A 25,065-nucleotide genomic window follows, 5' to 3' on the forward strand; every position below is an offset into this window, starting at 1 on the left:
TGCATCCAAGTCAGACATCTCATAATATATTTTTCACCTATCTTTTCCTGTTTTTTTTGAAAGAATTAGTGACTTTGTAGCATGGTGTGAAAGAGTTAAAATTTGGTTTTGACGAAAGACAGAGGAGAAAAAATCCCAGGCTATCAAGCAGAAAGCAATTCCTAACGTTTCAAAATAAAATAAACACAGAAGTTTTACCATAACCTATTTGGGGTTTTCCCCAATAAAGGAAGGTCTGAAGGAAAAAGACAATGCATTTTTGTTTTTTTGGATCTTTTTTATTCAAAAGTTTTCAAAGAAATAAAACAGAAAAAGCTAACAATCTAATCAAATTTACAGTTCAAAAATGTCTTTTGGCGTTTAACAACAAGTCCTAGGAAACAAAACTACAGAGTTATCTTGAACCGGACAAATAAGTTACCACTGGCAAGTTTGTGGCACTAGTAAAACAAAAATAAAAAATTAACTCTCTTGATCATATAGATATCTCTATGAAAATCTTTTTTTTTTTTCAATCTGTACAAAAGGTCTTTCTTCATAAATTAATTTTTTATAATTTAATGGCTGTCTACTATGTGATGTTTAAGTAACTGATTATTTCTTTATGTACAGAGGTTAAATTTCCCAAATCTTACCCAGACAATGAGTATGGCACTTAGTTCAGACATTTCTGGCAGCAACTCTTCCCTCCCTCTAACACAGCTATCATACTGCAGTTTTCAATTAATGCAAAAATAGCAAGTAGTGAGAGATCCAGGTTTGGAAAGTTACCAAATACAGGCAAGGTGCTGCAGGAAGTCTGGACTTTTACAAAGCAGTAATATTCCAGGGAGCATAGAACCAATAATACCACAACTTTTTAAAAAAAGAAAAAACAAAAACACATCTCTTATGACTATGCAATTCACTAGAATCTACACTTCTCAGAGCAGCAATTTACTTTTGAAACTATGAAATGTCACCGACATCTATACTCCAATACTCACACAAAATTTAAAAACTAAAAAATACTTGAAAGAAACAACTGCTTAGCCCTAGCTCCCGAGCTAGGATGATTTGGTCTGTGGAAACAGGGAGGGCCAGCAACCTGTCCCAATACAAAAGGAAATAAACTTTGAGGTAGATAACTGATCATATACAGCTGACCAGAGAAGTACACAGTTTTGGAAGACAACTTAATTTATCATTCAATTTAAAACATATGCAATTGTAATAAAAAGCTTTAGTAGCAGTGAATTATCTAATATGTGAAGTACAAATAACTGTGTATTTATGAATCAGGAATTTCATAGTTTCAAAATTGGTTTTCTTTACACTTAACACTTGTAGTGATGATGTAAAGTGTGGCACTGCTTGGATCCAAGTCTTCCTTCATGCTTTTGTGTCCATACATCAATTAAAATTATAAAACCTAAATGCAAATGTACAAAAAAGGCACATTCTCTTAACCGCAAACTGGTCCGGCAAAAATAAAGAGTACAGAAGACGCAATGCTGAGACAAATCAGAATTATTGGTTACTGGCTCTTTGTTCTTTGGTAAAGTTACCTTTTAAAAGTGCCAAGTCTTTTTATTTTTATTTACCTACTATAGAGAGCTAGTACCCAATCAATTATGTTTCTACTTAAATCTCAGCATATGTTTGAAAACGAGTCCTTTAGCTTTTGCCATTTTGCTGTAATAGCAACTTTTCTGTTTGCTACCTCTCAGCACAATCCTCATCCTAAAGCACTATCATTAGTATAAAGGAAGGACAAAAACATTCGGTGATATCTCCACCCCAAACTCCCTACTCTACCTATGCTAAAACTAGAACATCAAGTTAGTTTCTGAAAAAAGGCAAAAAAAGATTTTACATTGCATCATACAGCAGAGTTCCTAAATCATTCAAACTACCAGAGGGAACTATTGGCATATGGCCTTACAAACAATTTATACTATTAAAATTTCCCCAGTCAGAAAATGTGTTTCACACAAAACATTTTTTCCCCTCTTGCATTTCACTACCTTACATATTATGTGAAAAAATCATTAAAAACACTTACTACACATTAAAAAAGCCAAATTTTCAGCAATTTTTATTGACTACCTTTAAAAGCCCTATGCTGCTGTTTTACAAGGCATAATAGACCAGCTCATTTGGTCAAAGCATTCTACACCATTAGTTTGGACTACTTACTGAAACAGCTACAGCATTGAAAGATTTAAGGCAAATTGGAATTTATAGAAAAGGATAAGACACTTCACACTACATTAAAAGAAAAACAGAAAGCTAAGAGACCAGACACTATAACTGCAACACTGCACTAAAGCAACACTCACACACTGCAAGCACAGAACATCATCTTAGATGTTTTACTTTTTTTAAACTTCAGAAAATCCATTTCATACAAAAAAGAAAAAAAAAAAAGATAAAAAGAAACAAACAAAATAAAAATAAACCAAAACACAAATTCTGTCATGCACGTGAATAAGTCTTCGTGGTCATCTGTGCATACCCAGAAATTTGAAGGTTTTTTTTTTTGCGTCATAACACTTGATAAAAACTTTTTTTTTTACTAAAATAAACCTGTTCATGGGAACAGCTACTAGATGAATTTAAGGTTTTTCTTATGCACCTTATAGAACTTATAGCAAAAATAGTTTTAGTTGATTTCATTATAAATAACATTTTCAAGAACCTGTGCAAAACTGTCAATAATTCCTAAAGCACAATTGATCAGTAAAATCCATGATTGTTTCAGCCTTTGCACCCTTCTCCAGGCCAGGTCAACACTGGACATCTGTAACACAGAAAGGTCAGAGCTAGAGCAGAGTTACAATCACACACTTTTTTCTAATGTAGCTGTCCACAAAACTAATTCCCTATTTTAGACAGCTGTGAGAAGACTAAATGAATCTGAGAATAAACCTGGGGAGTACCACAGGCAGCACTGCAGGTGTTGGCCCTTCCCAGGACAAGGCTCTCCACCAGGACAGAGCCTGTGCTGCATCTCCCCCTCTCTCCCTAAGGACTGCTCAGCACACAGAGCTCCCATGGGGGAGCTGTGAGGCTGCACTCAAAGCTCTTCCCTTCTTTGTTGTTTTGTTCTTGTTGTTGTTCCTTTTAATTGACCAAAAGTGGTTGAATGTGCTACTCCATCTCCGAGGCTCTGGAAAAGGAACAATAACTTTCTTTTGGTGCAGCCTCAACGAGGCTATGTATGACAGCTAAGACAGACAGAGCTACTGTGCCTCCCTGAACAGCAAGCCAGGGCTTATCAAATTTGAAGGCAGACTTCTTAATGTACTGGCTTATATTGCCACATGGGCTTAAAAAAGTACCCAGCTAATGACAAAAAAGTTTAGACAATTTTAAAATTTATCAAAGCAAGGCAAAGTTTGGTATTTTAAGGCTTGTACATTTGTAGGTGCATATAAAACAGGTTTTTTTGTTGTTTTTTTTTTTTTTTTTTTCCCAAGTCCCTTTGACTATTTTTCACAGAGGAGCAACTTTTTGAAAAGAAGCTATACAGTTATTAAATGTAGCTGCCAGAGGAAAAACACTGTATTTCTGATTGACTGCATCCACTCATGCAAATGTGCTAGTTGTAATTTACCCCTCAAATTACGGGAATATGTGTACTGACTTTAAATAAGACATTCCCAAAAGTGCTGCATGTGCATTTAGAAAGAAGTTTTGGCTTGACAACAGGGACAAAGCCACAACAATAAAGAGACTGCAGTGTTCCCTGTATTTAGGGCACAAAATAACTGTCAATTCCCTCCCCTTCACCTGTCTGAAACAAGAAAAGTACCAGCATGTTCCAGGGACAGAAATACCAAATGCCATGCTCTAAGGCTGAAATCAGCTGGGTAATATTAACCTTCCCCACGTGCCCACTGCTACAGCCTCTGCCGACACAGATTTCATTTGCTCCCGCTGCATATAAATACAGGTAACAGTGCCTCTCCGAAGAATAAAATAAGTGGAGAACTGGCTTACAGCAAACACACAGAATTGCTCACAGAGCTTGGAATTCTACACAGAGTCATCAATACAAAACGTGTCTCAGATGGCAACAACAACTCATCCTTTCAGGAGACTTAAGGCTGTTCCTCCTGCCTGGCCTCAGTCTGTGGGGAGAGATACTGACAGGCTGGGAGAGAGAGGCAGGATGGGGATGTGACATGCAGGATTACACTTCGCTTCACTGGCTACCACAGATCTCTGTTGGTAAGGAGGTTTTACATGCCCACGGGGAAGACTTAAGGCAAAACAAATAATTCCTTGAAAAGCGGTTAACACCAGGCAACAGCCTTGGCATGGGGAACGTGCAGGAGTCATGATTTTAACACGACGAGATGGATAACGAGAAGAGCCTGTGGCTTTGCTTTCTGCCTGCCCTGGAAGCAAATCAAGGATGTGGGCTTCCTCTAGATGCCAGCATTTGGCCCGACTACAGGAATAACACAGGTCATATGCTGTGCTATGCAGGCTCTGCTGTCTGTTGAATTTGCCAAGTTTCCCATTGGTTTGTTTCTATCTTTCCATATAAGAAGCTGTTATGCCAATAATGGGGATGAGAGCACTGTTGTCAAACAGCACAGCTGACCTGCAGGATCAAAGCTAATGCCAAAATGTGTGTTTTGTTGGATCAATACATTTTAGAGAGATATCACACAATGGTAGCACATAACTGATTTTGATTTTTCAGTATCAAATAAATGCCACAAGGGCTGTAGAAAACCCTTCTAACATGGCCTCCAGCACATTATTGCAGATGAATGGAATTTTTCAGTGTGAGGTCTTAGAAAATGTGACATAAAAAATTACGTAGCCAAGTTGTCTGGCTTACAAAGCATTCAAAACAAAAAACAAAAAACAAACAACAAAACAACTAAATTCCAGAACTTTAAAACATGGATCATGACAAAGAGAACAGATAGTGTAAGTAGCATTTTTAGGATGGAAATGTACAGAAAGCAAAATAATTTTGTATTAAGTAAGTTCAGGTAAAGCTAATGATTTGCTAGTAAAAAAGGCCATGCAAGCAGAACCAGAGGAAACCTGAAGGAGGAAAGTAAAACTCTGGAATTAGAGCCAAATGAGGACACGGATTAAAAACAAATTGACAAAACTCTGGACCAAACTCCTTTTTTTTCTAGAAAAAAGGATGAGCAGGGAAGTCTTCAGGTCAGCAAGGATTTCTACCAGACTGCCTCACTGCCTGTGGTCTGTAAGTCAGCCACCAAGCTGCTTCTAATCTTACATGTACCACAAAGCTAGGCATGATATGTCTATCAGTACAATTCCCTTTAGCCTTTTGATTCTTGTATTTTTGCGTTAATTCATTGCTGTTCTGTATACAGCATGCTGCTAAAATGAACAAATTAAAATCCAACATAATCCAGTCATGGTATAGAGAAATTATTAAAACAATATTACTCAATTCATGAGTTCATTTCTGGATTCCATGTTTCCTTCCCTGGCTTTTGACACTGGCTAAGTTCAAATCAGCTTCACTGTCCCCAGATAGTATCATCAGTATTACTTATATGACATTAAAAAAGTTCAATACAGAGTACTGTAAATTATAAAATAAAGCATCTTTGAATTCACATCTTTCATGAGACAGGATGAGCCCCTACCTCACAGTTATTTATTTTGCTGATACGTATATGGAGAATGGTCACTGGATGTCTCTACTGTAACCTGTTGCTGACCACTGGCTTCCTGCAAATAAAAAGGAAGGCAAGCCATGAGAGACAGAATCAAACAGCATTACCTGCAATGTGTATTTCCACCTGACTCATGCAATTAACAATCTTCAAATCTAAAATCTTCATCACATTTCTCAAGTGAGGTGTTCCAAATCTGAGGTGTTAAGTTTACCTTGATTAATATTTCAGCAAACAGAGAAATTAAATGATCTTGTAATTCCTCAGATGCTTTGATGATAAAGCAAAAAAAAAAAAAAAAAAAAACCTCAAACTTTTGACTTTATAGATATAAATAGAGCAAATAACTAGATATTTTCTATCTGTAGATGTAAAAGAGCATTCTGTCCCTCTTCTTTTGAAGGGGAGGGAGAAGAATGAGATCTACTGACCACACAAACACTATGTGTACTGTGATGAGGTTGGCACTAGGCAACACAAAGAATTGTAAATGGGACTTTGCACCACTCTCCCCAGAAACCAGGCAATTAATTCAGCTGAGAGTGCTCTGGCAGACAGAGCAATCAGGTAATTATCAAAAGAACTTCTCTGATCCACATGGGCAGATGCACCAAAACGAATCAAACAAATTCTGGAGTTTCTGGATAAACAGACTTTGAAATGAAATGTTTTTTTTTCTTACAGGCTCTGAAAGAGACTGTCTGGCACTCATTCTGAATGCATGAGCTGCAGCATGCCTTGTCTAGCTCCTCTGTTAAAGTAGTACTGACCTATGAAAGGCTGTAAGGCAAGTCAAAGTAGTAGATAAATTATTTAGCTTACTTATGTTATGCTCTCCAAAAAAGTAATAAATTCCTGTTCGATTGAGAGATTAATTAGACAAACATGCACAGTACCCTGAGATGCCAGGGTCAAATTAAGATTCTTTGCAAAAAGCTACAATCAAGGTCTACTGGCAGGTAATTTTGCACGCAAGTAAACTAAGTGAAAGATCAAAACTACAATGCATTCCCTGCCTTGCTACTACTGGTTTGCCTGAGCTATGCTCAGAGAGCAGATTGCTCTGAGTATGTGGTGCCGTAAGTACAGGTAATTCTTTCTTGTAATACTAATTATATTAGTTGAGAATAATGACATTTTATAGTTTTAATACATGTGGCATTCACAGTACATTCACAGTTACAATACTTGCCTTTGAGCTCTAATTTTCATAGGAAAACAAATTGTATTAATATTTCTTATCTCTGGTCTTTTATAAAATATACTGACCTCAACAGGAACCGCTGCTGTCTGGACATGTGTGTACTGGGGGATGTAGGCTCCTTGCATAGCTGTTGTGGCTGGCATGTACTAGAAAGACAGAGACCATTACATTGAGTGAAAGCCCAACATAAAAGTATTCAAAATACCTGTCATGGTATTGCTTAGTAGATATTGACTGTTTCCCTAAAGCAATATACATAAAATAAATACTTTTGTGTCTGAAATCAATAGGCTTTCCAGAAAAGTCATTTATCTATTTTGAGAAAATTTAAATTTCTACTTCAAAGATTATGTAAAGGACTTTTCCTTCTCTGTTAACCCCAGTCATCATATTTTCTTTTTTTAACTCCACTTGGTCTGAAAAGAAGAGTCTTGCAGTTTAGAAGTCTGAATCTCTTCTTATTTAACTTCTGTTCCACACTTCAAGAGATTAGAGTTGCAGAAAGGAATATAAAGAGTAAAACTATTTTTAATCTTTTGGAGGCAACTCTAAAGTTACCTCCTGAATGGCTTTCACTTGTTTTGGTCTATTTTTATTTACTCATTTCCAATTTTTGATCAGTTAGTAGACTGAATAAAAGGTGTTGAATATAATTTTAAAATGGAAACAGTTCCTAGTAATTTCCTGGACATAAGATGACTTACAGGATTACTTTTTCCCACATGCAAGCTGCACAGGGACACTGTGATCTACATGCAGTATTTTCTACTTGGGTAAGTTCTATTTTGTATCAAATTGCTACATACTGTTCCAGTACTGCCTAATGAAAGATGACTCATCTGCTGTGTCAGAGGGCTTATCATTGATGCAGGCTGTAGTGACATGGTGTGGTCCATGGAGGGAGTCAGAACAGCACCCTGTTAAAACAGAGAAACAAAGAAATGGTTGTAGCACTCAGATTTAATTTTTGATTTGAGAGTCAAAGTATGGACTGTTCTTCTTAGGGGATGCACCACAAGAACTCTCCTTAATCCCAGGCACTGACTCGAAAAGCAAGTCTGGGGCATTCTGAATATTTTACTTGAGCATCTGTAGATGCTCAAGGTGAAAGACCTGCTTTGACTTCCCACTGGACATTCAACTGATGCGCAATACACTTGAGAGACCTGCTGAAAATGCTTTGTACAATATGAGTTTTACCAGATGCTGACTTGAAAGCAAAAATTTGCACGTTACCTGGTACAGATTCACTTAGCTTAAGCTTTGGAATTTCATGCTTCGGGAAGAAACTTTTATCTCATCTTTAGGAATGGCGGCTTTGGAGGAGGAACATTTGTGTTGCTACCCATCACACACCATGTTCACACATGAGACAGCTGCCCTACTTAGTGGCTGCTTGCATTAGCACACACATTTCACAAGAGTGACTTAGCAACACTGATTCTTTGTCTAAATACCAGCTGCTCTTGATGACACTTCTATTGCTTCTGTACCATTTTTTAGGTTCATAAAAATTATACTCTAAACTTCTAAACACTTTAGATTGCTAAATATGGAGAGCACACAGGTTTTCAGAGTTAACTGAAATGGAAGATTATCAAGAAATTTCATTTTACCAATCATGTTCCACAAAAACACATTTACAAATACTTTGTATGTATGACTTATGCTTGCAGAAGGTGTTGATTAAAATTAATGGAGGCTCAAAACAAATAGAAATAATTGCAGTGTACTGAAAGCATGTATTTTGAATCAATAACTAATCCTTAAAATGAAAAGAAAAAAGAAAAAAAAAGCATAGAATATACTTGGAAAAACAACCATGTGATCAGTGTAGATGAAATGAGTCACAGGCACATCAAACACTGAAAGAATTTCCTGTCTGTAGACTGCAGGCTTCTCTGAAAAGCAAATGAGCAAGACAGCACCTGTCTTTGCACAGGCCAAAACCAAACTTCAGTCTAGAATTTAGGTCTTTATTTTCAACTGTGAAATTTCATCTTGTGTACCTGTGAAACTAACACACCATTATAACATATCTTGCCTTTCACAGCATTATTTGCAGGATGTTGTTTTATGAAAATAGAGAAGGAAGTTAAAACCTACTCTGTGTATGTGTATTTAACATCAAAAGCACAAATACAACAATTAAGTGTGTGAGAAGGTGTTCTGGTTCACACCACCTTCTCTGAATGCCCAAGAAGAAAATGTTCTGCCAAGATGATTTACATTCTATAATCTGCATGGAGAGGTTAATTAAAGTCAAGACAATATCCTTTCTGCATCTGGAAACAGACTTGTTTGTTAACTATGGCTGTGCATGTATTAAAGTGCCTATTATTATTAGTAAAGCTCATCTCAAGAAACCCAATAAGTCTCAGATGTAATGGTACTTAATTGGCAAATGACACGGACAAGAAGCAAAATATCACTGGAGAGTAGAGATTAGAATGCCTGACAGTCTGGTACAGATGCCACAGCCAAAAGTGTAGGGAGACCAGCATTACTCATGAGTGGTGAAGCCAGAACAAGCTATGCAGGTTTTCTCAAGTGAGTGCCCATAATGTCATTCATATCACTACATCCATCTGTCTTTCACAAATTATCTGGTCTAAACTATTGCAGACCTCTTCTAAAACAACAGGTCTCCAATTTCAGCTCCTGAAAGGTAGACACTATGTAAAGCATTTAGCATTTGCAAAGTGCATTCCATTTAAAGTAAAACAAAATAAAACAAAACCACCACTAAATTTCCTTTTGGAAGTTTTCTCTAATGGTCCTCATCACATCAATACTCTGATGGTAGCTTTCTTTTTTGTCCAAATAAAATGAAGCCCCAGTTCAGGTTACTGTCTTTGTTTCGATTTTCATTTTGATCCATGGAAGTAGTTGGGCAGGAACTGACATACTTCCTGTGGTTTAAAGTATGTAAAGTGTTTATATAATAGATAAACACAACAATGGAGAAGCATAAATACTTACTGGGTGCTGCATTATATATGGTTGAGGCTGCATCCAAGAAGGACTCTGAACCTAAAATGAAATTGGCATTTTATTTTTCATTTTACACATTACTCCAACTTAGATACAGTAATAACTTAAATCATATTAACATGCCTCCTCCCTCATTTATTGACTTTTTAACCCAATTAGTCCCTCTGTGGAACAACATTGATTTCTATGAAAAATGCATTCATTGTAACCTGTAAATCAGAGACAAGATTTGGAGACCATATACCACATGCACCTTTCAGAACAGAAGACAATGTTTTTAATGCAGGTTTCAGAAAATATCCAGTACAGTGAAAGGGGTCAAATGGATGAATGGCAGATTTCTGCTACACTGAAAAAGGAAGCTCCCTCCATCTCAGAAATTCCTCTGTGGAAAAATAATTGGGATCTCAGAAAGTATAGCACCATTTGCCTTCCAGTGTGATCTGATTAAAATAAATTATTGTATTTTCAAAACTGGAAAAAAAATCAGGAATTGTGTGGTAATCTTGTTCCAGGAAAAAGGACAAGATTTAGGTGCAGTGTTTTCTGAGACACTGTGGTGTGTTATTCCCAAAGCACAGGAAGAGGAGGAGGTTCTGATGAGAGTCCATGCTCTTGCAATAAGCACATTTTCTCTCCAAAATCAGTGACTGCCCAAATACTTCAATTGCAGTAGAATGCCTAACTTTGCATGACAAAGTGAAATATAAATAAGGAAAGTAACAGGTTATATTGCTATCCTGGTTAAAAAGAGCTGGTTGCAACAGCTCTTTGAAAAAGTGTGCTGCAAGAAATACTCAAGGTAAGGACAAGAATGTTTCCTCCCCACCCGCTGTAGGTGTGTCAGGAGGGGCAGGAATCTGACCTGCACCACACAGAGCAGTCTCACCACTGCTGCTGGACATTTAAAGCTTTTTAAATGCCTCTACCATCATTCCCAGAGTCCTGTGCAGGACAGATAAACACACAGCCTTGGAAAAAATCCAGGTGGGATATTTTCTAGAAGATAGAAATATTTTTTACCTCTTTTTGGTACTTAGTTTCAAACCAGAGTAGTCTTTTTTTTCTTTTTCAGTAGAAATATTTTTTACCTCTTTTTGGTACTTAGTTTCAAACCAGAGTAGTCTTTTTTTTCTTTTTCAGTCAGGAAAACAGCAAACAGCAGTTCAAAAATGGAATGGAGAATACTGGAACACTCCCTTTCCTCAGGCAAAATCTTAATGGCAAAAATACCAGTACAGCCTGACTAAAACTTTGGCTAATCTCACTCTATGATAGTAACTGGCTCAGTGCAGCCATTTGGGTATACAGAGGTTGTAGAAAAAAACACTAGTAAAAACTTTATTAAATTTGTTTACCTGAATAATAAATCTAGGAGCAGGTTATACCATGCTTCAAAGGAAAAACAAAACAAAACAAAAACAAAAAAACTTTGCTTGTGTGATACATCCTGTTGTGTAAAAGACAGAAAGCTGCAGGTTTCAGTGAGAAGGGATCAGTAATGAAGATGTGACTAATGCTCAAATTGTGAAACTCTTCTGGCCAAGCACCTTCTTCCTCCCCAATACAGAATACTTAAATTTAATTTTCAATTCCAATTACTGTGTCACTTCAAGCATAATGATATTAATAACTCCATCCACAATAATTTAAGCTCCATGCCATGTATATTGAAATACTGGTAACTACATTTCTGGAAACATAATGGATTGTGGTCTGCCTATCTCAATAAGCCTAAAAAATAATACTATATTGCTAAGTAGTATGTTTCCATGCCAACTTCCAATTTTTACTTGGATTCTGAATATTAGAGAGCCATATATTGATAAATAATTTATATTTTAATAAAGAATAGCAGTTAATTTTACTGAAATATTTTCCTGGGTAAGAACTTACTGTAATTTCTGAGGTACTGCAGTACCAAGCAGAATGAGTCAGTATACTGAAAAATACAGTCTAGCACTGTCTGCCGAGAGCAAACATTGTGTTGCATAAGTTACCTCAGAAATTAATATAAAAATAAGCCAGCTGCCCTTCACATCAGAGAACACTGTTTTAACTCCTACACAATACTTTGCTCATGCAAGACGGCGTTAGATCTCCAGACTAATATTAGACAATTCTTCCTCACCCTCCTCACTTGGAATTGAAGGCTACATGGAAATTTCTGCAAGAGACAGTTGATGAATGGCTCACATGCCTCTATCACCTTTCTACCTCCCCTTTACACACCCCTCCATACTCATTCACACACAGAGCTCATCAGAAAGCTCAGCATGTCTCTCTCACTACAAAGCAAACAGCCTCTTCTTCCCCTGACACACAGAGGTAAGAATTTTCTAAATTTAATTAGTTTGGGTTATTTATGACCTGAATCACTGCTGTTTACTCCATCTATGTGTTAAACAGTAAAATGCCCAAAAATCTCATCATTTAGCATACACTGCCATAATTGGCATGTCTCAAGTACAGAGTACACATCTGAGACTGCCATAGTTGTATTTAAAGTAAGTTGATTGTAAACTGAAATGTGTGATGCCCTAAAATTGAGGATTCCTAAGAGATCTACATTAAAGTGCTAAACCTGTTCCATATAATTTCCCCATGTGTTGAATTGTATAGCAATATCCCTTGTGAGGGCTCAAGATGGCACCTATCAAAATCCCTCTTCAGAAAACTATGGACCAAAAATGCCCATAATTTATGTTTTAATTTATTATTCAACATAAAGTAGGCTTTGGTTTAGAAATACCATCTTAGGCTATTAAATGTTTTACTCCTAATAAAAAAACACTGAACTTGAATACTAAAGTAATTTGAAGTCTGAGCTCTTTTTTTCAAATTTCCTTCTCTAATGTCAAGAATGTTTCTGTACCCTTCTTAGTCCAACTACATAAGATATTATTGGGCTTTATGACAAAAACACAGAGAAAAGCTCAAAATGCAAGGAAAAACATCTTTAAAAATGAATTTAATTAAACCAATAGAGTTTTAAATAGAGAATAATTACTTCATATACACTGGTGACATTAAAAGAATTTGACTGAGAGAAAACAAAAAAAGCTCCATGAAATGCAGAAGCGACTACAAATCCCTCAGCCATCAGCACAAGTTGGAGACTTGGTTTTGCAAGACACCAGGGTCTCATTAAATCACTGTGCTTCCTGAAACACACACTCAGGTTTTCAGGCTGTCACTTTGATGCTGTACAGCACAAGGAGGCCACTTCATTAAAATGTAGCATTAGTGGAGACCTCATAAAACCAGATGTAACAATTGATAAATAAACATAAGCTCCAATGAACCATTTCAGCTACCAAGCTCTAAATACAAACCTGGTATGTAGAAACTGGAGAAGCAATATATGGTGTAATAGATGTCTGAGTGATCATTCTGTTTGCTGTAATACTGTAGGGTGACGGATAAAATCTAGAAAATGCAGAAATATTTATTAAATGCTAGTTCTGTGCATCTTTCATAGTGCAAACTTTTTTTTTTCTTAGTGCGCCATTACTCAACATACCCATTTTGTAAAGCAGCTGTGGTTGGATCATATGTGAGTGTCATTCCAGCCTTTAAAAAAAAAAAGTAGAAAAGAAAGAGTTGACAAAATTAATTTAAATTGTAATTATTTCTCTTATTCTTTCTTTACTTGTCTCATTTTTAACTGAAAATTTGTATTGAAATAATTTGCTACCAAAACTTAGGGAAAGGTTAATTGACAGAAGTAATTATACAGTGAAGAGAATCAGCAATATTGTTTGTGAATACAAGTTTCCATGTTCATGTTATGAGGAACAAAATGCAATCAATTAAACACCTGGCTAAAAGTACATGTGTGTTGAGATTCAGGGTATGCACATGATTATGTTAGGGTGTTACCTACAATATATGACCTGTAAGATTGAAATGGGAGTGCAGTTTTTCAGAAGACACATTTGAATTTTCCTATGTAATATAAATGAGGTGTCTAGGCTTGCTAGCCACAGTAAGTCTATGAAATTATTATCTTGAACATTAAAGATTAAAACAACTGTTGAATAAAAATAATAATGCTGCATGGCACTGGTATACCATTTTAATGTTGTAAAACTGATGTGCATTTTAGTGTTGCATAGATCAAAAGATTATTTACTGCATGTAAGCACAGTTATGTTTCTGGTAGTTTAATAATATGAGAAAGCTGAAGTTTATATTATGACCAAGTTGAAAGAGATTTTATTGTTCGCTTTAATGAGATAGGACTCAGCATTTCACATTTGGCCTCTTCTCAGAAGAAAGACACAGTTAAGTTTTGGGTTTTTTTATAGAGACACAAGCTGTCAGGTAAAAGTTGCTTGCACATTTTTAATATGCCAAAGACCCAAGCCAAGAAGTCTCAATGCCTATCATTTTTCTCAGTATTCATTATTGCACACCCACACTAAAGCTTGAAGGGAGGACTTACAAGTCTCACCTCGCCTTCTCTGTGCCATGCTCTTCCATTCTGTATGTATTTATTCTGATTCTGCCTCTTCTTCTGTCCTCCATCAGCAAACTTGCACAACAAAGGTTCTGCAGGAACTGAGAAGAAAGAAGAAAAATTAGTTGAAGTAGCATTGATACACAGGTGTTCAACTCTCCAAATGAGGTATGGTTTTAAGTTATATTCCAAATATGACAAATAACACAGAGCTCTACTACAGCATCAACAACCGTTCGGCATCGCACAAAGACAGCTGCCACACACAAACGGAGCATCTGGAATGCCTTATCTATTTGATTTTAAACTACTGCTGTAAAACCTGGTGAAAGGAAACATGGTCTGTATATCCTGAGTGTGTGTCTCTTGGTCTGGGTTCAACAAGAATCTGAATTCTGAGCTTTGTCTCTTTGGAAGTATATCTAAGGAGGATGGAGAAAAAATCTGCCCAACGGACTGTAACACATTCTCCCCACCCCTTGCAGGTTTCAGGAATGTCCCAAAACTTACAAGTGTTTTACTCATCCAGAAGAGGCCCCTTTATGTCCTGAGGCCTTGCACCAAGAAAATGCCACAATTGTCCATTCCCATTTTATCTCTGCTCTGTAAAGAACACCCAATGCAAACAGAAATTCTTCAAGATTGTACTTTGGGGTTTTTTGTATACTGCATTTTGATGAAACAGCATCACCATACTTTATTATTTTTCTTGTTATTGTTATTATTATTTTTCCTAATACAATCCTGCCAATTACCTCAATTTTTAATGTCAGAATTGAAGCAATGAAAAGGTTTGCACAACATTCTTTCTTTCCCTGTTCTTAGCTTCACATTTCCAAGTACCTATGGCTGAAGCACAGCTCTGCTGCATCACACCACACCCTCCATAATCACAGGGTGGAAGCACTGTTATGACTTGGATAGTCAACGCTTCTCTGCCAGTAATTCCTGACACATGAGCTGTCTAAGCTTTACCATGACACTCCTCCAGTCACTCTCTGTTTGGAAACATCTTCATGAGACATGGCTGGACCTGAAAACATACAAGTTTCCAAATGCAGAGTAAACACATGGGGTGGGAAGGCCACCTGCAAAAAAACAACCCCAAGAAAAATTTTCAACAAAATCTATTAATACAACCATGGCGACTGCTGATGTCTCTTCACCCTGTCTGCATTTGCAAAAGATGATTGGTACTGAAAACCTCAGGGATGCGTAACCTCGCAAAGAGCTTGACTTTTAGAACTTTAGCACAAAACAAGCTTTAATGGCCCAGTCATCCCTGGCTTTGCATGTCACACCTAAAACACTAGCTCTGTTTCTACTGGAAAAATATCCACTTCCTGCATGACACATCTTTTGACAGCTTTTTCTATAAAAAAGGGAGACAGTATGTGGTTCCCTGTCTCATCTCCTGCACTGACCACACACATCAGAGACCTGGACCTCTCCTACCTGGGTGATGTTATGGAGTGTCAGACTGTAATAATAAACATGACAACTGAATAAATTTTAAATGTATTATCCTTCAGAGAATGGCAATTAAAACCCTATAATCATAAAATAAACCAGGAAAATGTTAGGTTAATGACACTGGAAAAATATAGGAGACCTATGGATGATTGATTAAATGAACAAGGAAATAACAGAAACCCTAAAGTAGGAGACAAACTGGAAAATATTGTCTTCAAAACGTGGTATTTCTGAGGGGATTTCTGACATTACCAAAACTGAGTTTTGCTTTGGTGTGTTCTATTATGTGAAGCAACTTCTGTATATTTGGAGCAAAAGGGTACTATATCAATATGGTAATGGATGATTTCATGTTGATTTAAAAAAGCTATATCCAATAACCTTGGTCAAAGCACACATCAACTTAGTCCACATACAGTTCTGCTGAAATAAGAGGAGGCAATCTCAGAATATGTTAGCCAATATGGACAAATTTATCATATTCCGGCCTGAAATAATTTTGATTGTTTTTAAACAGTGTGGAAAACAAAAACCCATGGGACACTGAGAGAGGAAGCCAAATACTTAAATTAACTGCCTTATATGAAAAAAGCTCTTCCCCAAGTTGAATATCTTTATCTACTTCTACATTATTTCAAAAAATCTATTTTTGTGAAGAGCATATGTGTCTTCCAAAATATACACTATAAAATATTGGATGAAAAATCAAAATTTCATTTCAAAATTCAATTTATCAGACATGAGAACAGTACAGAAAGACATGAGAAAAATGTTTCTGGCCCTGTCATTCTGTATTATAGCAGTAACAGGTAGTAAATGCTTTATTTAAAGCTGCATTATGGTTTCATTAAAAAACTGTACAATTAATTATAAAAAACTTTTCAGAAAGCATCATTTGTGCTTGCATTTCCCATCATTGTCTCAACATAAAGATCTTTTCATTAAAAAAAAGAAAAATCAGAGTAAATCTGTTCATCTGTTTGAATAAAATGTTCCTAAAAACCTATTTTAAGAATAAATATAAATTTTTTGTCAGTAGATAACTCGAAACAGCTACATTTAGATGATTAAACATCTTCTGTGTTGCATTGTAAAAATTCTCTGACAATTTTAAAGAGGAATAAAAAATGGAGTAAGAATCATACACATGTAGTGGATTTTGCATACATAATATCCTAAACCTGCATCAGTGAAGAAACCCACCCATTTAAAGAGCTATTTGTGTTCTACCAGAAGTTAGTGCTCCATCTGACTGATCACAGATCCAGCCATGGGAACCCTTGTTTCTCTGACCTCCCACCTTTCCTTACTCTTCCCTGCACCCATCAAATGCTGGGAATGCTCCAACTCACACTAAAAGAACTCCATGCAGACCATCCACTTAATACCAGCACTTCTGTGCTGTACACAAAGGCAGTACAGCATTTGCCTTCCTTGATTCTGCATCAAGATCTGAGTGCTGACAGTGGGGATAGCTCCAGTGGAAAGCCCAACTGCAATTTTTGGCTGCTCTTCCATGCACGTGACCTGAATAATAATAAATAAATGAATAATAAATTGTGCTGTTCATTCCTGCAACAGCACAATCACTGATGGGCACTGCAGGGAGGCTCATGAGAAGCAGATAAACCTTCTTGGGTTTATCTTGACCTACTGATCTCCTTCCCACCAAAGAATGAACACAGACCTTACTCTCTTCAAAATTAAATCTGAACCTTATTTCTTTAGCTTACTTTTTCTCATAGTTTTCATGAATATGCAACGCATTCTCTCTCTTGTGTATAAGCTCATGCATGTGACAGATACATATTTGAACAAAAAGCTCTCACAAGTCCTACAGACCAGTTAAGCAATCTTTTGTAGCACAGGAAGGAAGGGAGAGTCGTTTTTATTGTTTAATTGCTGGGAACTATGCAGGCCCAGTGATGAAGCAGATCATTAATCATTCAGTGACTTGCCTGTATGTGCAAGACCGAGGCGCAGTACAAATATTCAGAGTTGCATTCACAGAGGAGAGGTACCTGATGTAAAAGGCTACAGCTTTCAGTGGAGTTCAGCTTTTGCAGCTGGGACACCACGTTTCACATGCTCACTCTTCTGACACCCAGTGCAAACCAGCACTGCCAATGGCTTGCAGCTGCAGCTACTGAGGGGATCTGCAACCACGACCTTTCCTGGCCTTCAATACCAGGTCAGGGCTTTAGAACTTGGGCGTGGAAAGTGCTGACCATCTCTTCCTGCCCCAAATCACTCTCCTCTATGGCTAATGTTTTTACAAAAGAGACATGTGAATGCAATATTAGTCCAGAGAGTAAATTCTTCCTTGTTGTAGACACTTTGCACACATCTGTACATTAGAATTCAGTTTGTCTTTGCTCAGTGTATCCAAATTTATACCAGGTGATACTGTAAATGCAAGAACAAAACTGATGTTCTTTGTTGGACCTTGAGTTTACTTACACCCTTGACTTTATATGGCTAATCTTATCAACTTTTCAATAAACCCTACTTTCAGTTACTGAAAAATACAACAAAATAGTTTTAAAATACTGTTCCTTTCATCAGTTTTCAATTAAACTGCATCTTTCAGAAACTTTCCTTACTTATTTTCTAGTGCAAAGCATATGGGACTCAATGAATTCTGACATTAAAACATCACTAATGATAGAGCAAGCCTGTACAGCTAGAAACTTTTGCCAAAGGCTTTGGGAATTAAAAAAGAAATTGTGCAACCCAGATCAGGGTAGCTTTATATGTTTAAAGAGAAAGTAAATATTATACTCTTTACCATCCTAGTCTTCACTTAAACACAATGCTCAGGATTACATTGCTTTAATAATTTATACAAGGTTTAATAATTTGTCACAGAAGGATATTTTGAGTGGTTTTAAGAAGCATTTTTCTCTTCTAATTGTATGTTGCTCCTTAAAACTAAGCAGCAATTGCAAATTATGGGAGTTAGAGCAGTAAAAGCCTCTATTTTGTGAAATTCACAGATTTCACAAAATATTCAGAGTTGATGATCCTTGTGGGTCCCTTCCAGGTCTAAATCTTAAGTGAATGGCCCATACAGGGATCAAACCTACAGTGCTGGTACCTTAGCACCATGCTCTGACCAGCTAAGCTAATCTCAAGGTCTTGATCAAAAGAAAGAAATTTTTGTTCCTCTGCCTTCAGTGTGACAATCAGGAGTAACATCAACACTGTTGGCCTTTGATACCCTGTAGCAGTGGTTTTAGGCTGTGGTTCATGTGTTTTTTTCTAAAGGATCTGTGAATGATAATTGAAAGAAAAAATGAATTTATGGTCAAGTTAAATTCACTGGAGATCTTCAGTGCTGGATACTCTTGTAAAGGTAAGAAACAAGAAACACTAGAATATGACTGACAGAGGACAGCTGCTTCAGGGCTCCATTTTCACTCCTCCCCACACTAGAAAGATGTCCAAGGCCTGATAATTTCAAACTGTAGTGTGTATCATTCCTGGTGGAACTCTTCCCAGTTTAGTCAAGAACACAGGCAGGAGCAGGGCTTTTACACACTCCATTTTCTCCCCTAAAAGAGAATCTGAACAACCAGTATCTTTACCCTAAGAGGGAAGAGAGGGGTGGGTCATGGATAACTTTTGATTTTATGTATCATCACCATAACCAGCCATTCCTAGAGTAAAAATGACATGGGCTGCTCAGCAAAGATGCTCTTTACCTTACACTCATTAAGCCAAAATCATTTAAGCTCTTTTCCAGTAAAAGAAATATTAAATAATCCATAAAGCCTATGGAAAAGGCATGAAACTTCTGTAACTTTGAAACTTCTGTATTTCTTATTTTAAATGTAAGAGAGATAAATACACTCAGACTTACATATATCTTACATATTCTACAGCACAGGTGCTTTAGGTAATTTTTAATATAACTGTTCTCCTGTATCACCACACAGCTACATGCTACTGTGATGCCTTTCTAGAGTTTGCCCAGAAGATAATTTCTACAATCACTATGGATCCAACACAAGACTAAAAGCCAGTGAACACTGAGTATCATCTTTATAGGAGGAAGGCTAAGTATGCTGCTGCTCTGCTCTCACTGCTCATCTGCTGGCTCCTGGCTCTTGATACCAGTCTGGTCTGTTTCCTCCAATTCACGTCATACATTTCGCAGGAGAATAGAAAAGCTTTAAATATTACATTCTTCACTGAAAACAATAGTTACTCAAGAAGGAAAGTGAAACTAAATGGAAAAGTTACTTTAAAATTATAACAATTATATATATAGTTATATATCATAGTTGAGAAGATAATTAAGTACAAAAATTAAAGTTCTGAGTTTGGTTTTTGGTGACAAAATGGAGAGGAAGTCATAGCCCATGAAACACAACCAACTAATACAATAACTTAACATTAAAAAAGGACAAAGCCCAACAACAAATGGTGAAACCAACACATCACTTCTAGGAGTTTCAGGGTTATACCAATTTGCAGTGCATTTCAAACTGCTCTCTGAGCTAACCCTTCTTCTTTACTGAAGATAAACAAAGACACACTAAATACTGAATATATTTAATAAAGTTAAATAAAGCCTTAATAGCCAGTTATATCTGGGTTTAGCTTGCTTAGCATCATCAGTGCCCAGTCACTCAGCTAACTCTGGAGCTGACACTTTTGACACCTGTTAATCCCTGGCCTTCCCAGATTCTCAGAGGTTTTATTCATTGTGTCTTCTCATGCTTCAGAGGAGGTTTCATTTATGCTTTCTGTAACTGTTTAACCCATTCTTCCATTTAAGCCCAAACTTAGTTAAAATAACAAAGCTGCATTATGAAAGCATGTTTTTGTTGAACAAATGTTCTTCCTCCCACACCTATTTCACTACAGGCCCACCTCTCCTACCCTCCTCATCCTGATAACAGTGTTTCTAGAGCCAGCTCTCTTTGCTGATTTTAGCCAAGTTTCTAGGACACAATGTTTTAATTTAAACATAGATCCAGTTTTATGATTTTGTTTTGCATGTGTTTGAAGTTGATTCTTTATAATCCCAATGGTCACTAATCTATTTCAAAACAGTTTCCTAATCTTTGCTTGTTCAAGAGCTTTTCTATTAGCATCCAGTTTTCTCTCTGCAGGCAGTCCAAAATCACAGCTGCCTCATGACTCCACCCCACTTTCCTGGCAGACTGCAGTGAACTGTTATGCATAAACTGAATTCTCATTTAAGGCTGCATTATTGGACAGGTGCTTGCTATGTAGTATGGAACTCTGGGAAGAATTTGATCTCCATAAAAGCCTTTACAAGGAGCAATGAAACTTCCCAGCACCAGCACAGAAACATAGAGCTGAGGCTGTGCCCTACACAACAAAAGTGAGGGCCTTTAAAAACCAAGGTTCTCACCACTCCATTATGCACCTGATTATTTGATTCATTTTCAGTATCATGGAAGATGAGTCCAATCTCACTTAACTGACTTTCAAACATTTGGAGGTATCTATTTCGGAGTGCCTGAGCTAGACACCCTTTGTAACTGCAAGGACAGCCTCTGGAGGTGTGTTTTTCTTTACTTGCTCTAGACAGAGCCTGAACAACTGCTTTGCAAAGGAAGCATTAGAAGTTCAAGCCTATGAAGTGGATTGCATCTTGAGACCCCTGTGTAGTTTCCACATTCAATGGACAATTCTCTGCAAATTCCTTGTCCCTAATTAATCACATTTTTATGCTAAATGTTTTTTTCAGACTGAAAAAATCATTCCTACAATTCCACACAGCAACTTTTTATTCTGACCTAGTTGAACCTCATCATGTAAGGGTGCAAATCCAGCTTCAGCAAAGACCCACTGGAGACAGAGGATGATTAGCAATGACGTGCTTGATGGCTCATTCATTGAGAACAGGAGAATGCAAGTGGAAATAAAAATTAACAAACTAAAAAGCACTAATGGCAGCTTCTGTTACAGTTCCTTAGTGTCATTACTGTCTGTTTACATAGTCTGTAACATTTTTACTAAATGTAACAAGGAAAAATTATTTTAAGTAACAAATGCAACAAGGTGCTTAAATTTACCAAAGCTTTGTAACAAAGTTTTAACTAAATAACAATATCAGCAATTAATCCCTGTGGAAAGGGTCTGTGAAAGCAAGGTTAGGGAAGTCAAAATACTGCATTAGATTAGTTTTGCTGAAGGGAGTGGTTTCCTCTGCTCTGAAGCATTTTCCATCCTTACAGCAGCACAGACTGCCTCAAACTGGAGCAATCTTTCAGGGATGAGGCATGTTTGGAGTTTTACTAAACAAGCCACATTCTTGTCTGCCTGCCGAGGGCTACTTTCCTCCTCCTCTGTGACAGGGCCTGGTTGCGCAGAACATTTCACCAGTGGGATAAAGGCAGCTTCAGCAACCACATCAACACTGTAATTTTTAAAATTCCCACTTGGGTATCTCAATAAAATGCCTACTGAAAGCTGCCTGGAATGTCAGGCATGTGTTCTTTCCTTCTTTATTGTCCTCTTTACTTTCTATTTTACTCAGCATTGAATTTCCTCTCCTCATTTTTCAGTATTCATGGAATATACATTTTGTCTCTTAGAAACAATGCTGACAAAGCAGACAAACAGATGAGGAACTCGGTGTGACAAGAAAATTGTACTAAGCCTTCTCTGAATTCTGCCTTGCACAATATTTCTAGAAGCAGCATTCTATGCTGACCTCCCTCCATTTTCCTGAAGGACTTTAAAACCTGACTTGAGAGTTGCAGCTCCCCAGTGAACGATCATGCCAGGCACTGCTGCAGATTCCATTTTTCTTCTAAGCAATTTTTTCTTTGAAAATGCTTCCAAAAAATCATCAACAGATTACAAAACCAGCCCATTTTTGCCTCTGAAAAAAGCCCTGTCCATGGAAAAGCAGCCAAATTCTGTTCTGATAGATATTTGTTTCCTCACTTCAACTGGGATTACGTGTAAATTTGTACGTAGCTGGCAACTTAGCTGCTTGTTTCTCTGCTAGGAGAGAATGCTACTAGATTCTTAGAAAAGGTTTACAACAGAAAAGTGATATACTGTGTTCCAAGCAAGCACTACAGCCATCCAAAAAGACATAGTTTAATTTTAATAAGCTTGCCTCTAAATGAGAAGCCAGATACAACAATCAGTGTAACAGGCTTCCACCATGTAAGCACTAACCCATTCATACATCTTGTAAGAAATATATGCAACATACCAGAAACTCCTGCTGGTGTCTTTATGAATTTTCCATTAAAATGAGCAATCACTGCTTCACATTTTTCTGTTGACTCCATCCTTTGAAAATAAAGAATAATTTACATAAATTAAACACTCAACCAGATTCCCATGTTTGTGATTTTTTTTTTAAGCATATTTCTTGCTTTTTCTCAAATCAAATTTCTTGCTTTTCCCCTCTTCACTGCTCTGGCTTGCTTTCCCATGTGTGAACAATGGAGAAGAAGTTTTCTAAGAACATATAATTTCAGAAGGTAAAGCCAAACTCAATTAACATTTTATGCACTCTGAGACCAAAGTCAGTGCCAAACTGAAAATAATACTCTTATTTACTCAGAAATTATATTGTCAGTGTCCAAGCTGCCTCAAGTACCTCTCTTGTCTTGAAAGAAGCAGAAGGACTGACTCACTATCATTCATAACTGAATCCTTAGTGCCCATGCTGCATGCAGCAAAGGTTAATGCCACTCTTAAGAGAGGGTTCAGAGCTGTCTGTACAGTTTAAGGGTAATAAACTCAAATATAAACCTGCCTGACTGCATGACCCAAACTGACTTGGCAGCTTTTAGCTTACATACATCATCTCCACTAAATGATGCACCTGGCTCTTATTTAATTGTTCCAAACAGGAGGCAATACCAGCATAGCTGTGATGGCTACTGAGAATGTATCCAAAATCTTGAGCAGTTTGTGCACTTTTGCTGTCAGATCTAGACTCAGCAGGCTGGGCAGAGGGAGGAGAGCTCCTGCTGGCCTGAGAAGGGCTCACCTGCAGCGAGGATGTGCCAGCCCCGACTGTCACCTTGGACTCAGTCACACTGAACGACTCAGATGTGCAATTACAACAAAATATATTTTAAAATAACTGATTTTGCAGCTGCCTGCAAGATGATGTTTGATTAATGTCAAACAGATAATTTCTTTTTATTTGCTCATTAATTTCTGTAATTCATATCCACAAATTAGGCCAATGGCCTCAGCAGCAAACAACCAGGACTAAAAATCCCTAAGTCTTGGCACCTTTTTAATTCTGACATCCTTTCTGCACAGGCTGACAAAATACAAGCATAGATAACAACCAATATCACCAAAAAGCCAGACTGAACAAGAGGTTTTTCCTAATGATTCTAAAAATATCTCCTAGAGAATTTTCTGAAGTTCTGGATTATTGGATCTGCATCAAAGAAATCTAATTTTTTTTTGTCTCACATGAAACAAACAATATAATTTAGTTTCAGACTCAAGTCTGGACTTGATAAAATACATTACTCCCAATTAACCTAATAAAAGTTTCCCAAAGGCAAGAAATTAAAATATTTATTTAATGTCTACAGGTTCTTGGAAAATTTTAACTTTCAGTAATTATCCAAGAATTTTCCAATACAAGAAATATGTTCCCCTTGTAGAAGGAAAGAAGTTCTAATTGGATAGAGATGTAATACTTATCCTAGAACTTATGTATCCTATATTTATGTATATAAATAAACACATAAAAAAATAACTTCACTTATGTATATATAATGGAGAAACTATTGAGAAAGTACTTTAAAACTATTCTATTTTAATTTCTTCAATACAAGTGAGATTTTGGATACACACAAGTCACATGTCATTTTAACTTTTGCATATGATTTCAGAACACTTCCAGTTACATTAGAAAAAATATATCCTACCATATTTCCTACCATACCACTGATTCAAGGTAGAGGTGATAAACAAGTTTAGGAAGAAGAGACTGAATGAATTCAAAATGGCAACTGAATTTTATAGTGGGTGTTAGTGGATTTTACCCTTCACAGTACCAAAAAGTGAAAGCTACATATAAAACACACATATATATTAATTAAATTAAAATGCCCAGTTAATTTTGTCCCAAAAATATTACAAACACTTGTTTATTTTTTTAAAGGGGGCAAGAAGAAATTTTAGCAAAGCCCAAATTTGCTGGTTTTCCCCTTTTAAATAATGAATAGTGTTCTATTATTTCTAATTTTGTTCCTTTGTTATACCTTCTTGAAACTTGATAGTTTGACAAGCATATGAAG

At 36.7% G+C, this 25,065-nt stretch overlaps 1 protein-coding gene across 4 annotated transcripts in view; it reads right to left on the reverse strand.

The window, feature by feature from the left end:
* Positions 1-256: 256 nt before the first annotated feature.
* RBMS1 (RNA binding motif single stranded interacting protein 1) overlaps positions 257-25,065 on the reverse strand; it is a 141,937-nt gene continuing 117,128 nt past the window's right edge. For 3 of the 4 annotated variants that reach the window (XM_077784988.1, XM_021526280.3, XM_021526282.3), the window contains exons 6-14: positions 23,001-23,080; positions 14,306-14,421; positions 13,382-13,431; positions 13,194-13,287; positions 9,847-9,897; positions 7,671-7,781; positions 6,930-7,010; positions 5,631-5,715; positions 257-2,782 (exon numbers count right to left, since the gene is read on the reverse strand). In XM_077784988.1, coding sequence (XP_077641114.1) covers positions 5,638-5,715; positions 6,930-7,010; positions 7,671-7,781; positions 9,847-9,897; positions 13,194-13,287; positions 13,382-13,431; positions 14,306-14,421; positions 23,001-23,080 — 661 coding nt within the window. In that variant the 3' untranslated portion in view covers positions 257-2,782; positions 5,631-5,637. The remainder of the gene's footprint in view (positions 2,783-5,630; positions 5,716-6,929; positions 7,011-7,670; positions 7,782-9,846; positions 9,898-13,193; positions 13,288-13,381; positions 13,432-14,305; positions 14,422-23,000; positions 23,081-25,065) is intronic. The other variant, XM_021526281.3, reaches the window with a different exon arrangement.

The sequence above is a fragment of the Lonchura striata genome, chromosome 8 (assembly GCF_046129695.1).
Source record: "Lonchura striata isolate bLonStr1 chromosome 8, bLonStr1.mat, whole genome shotgun sequence".
In the NCBI taxonomy this organism is placed as follows: domain Eukaryota; kingdom Metazoa; phylum Chordata; class Aves; order Passeriformes; family Estrildidae; genus Lonchura; species Lonchura striata.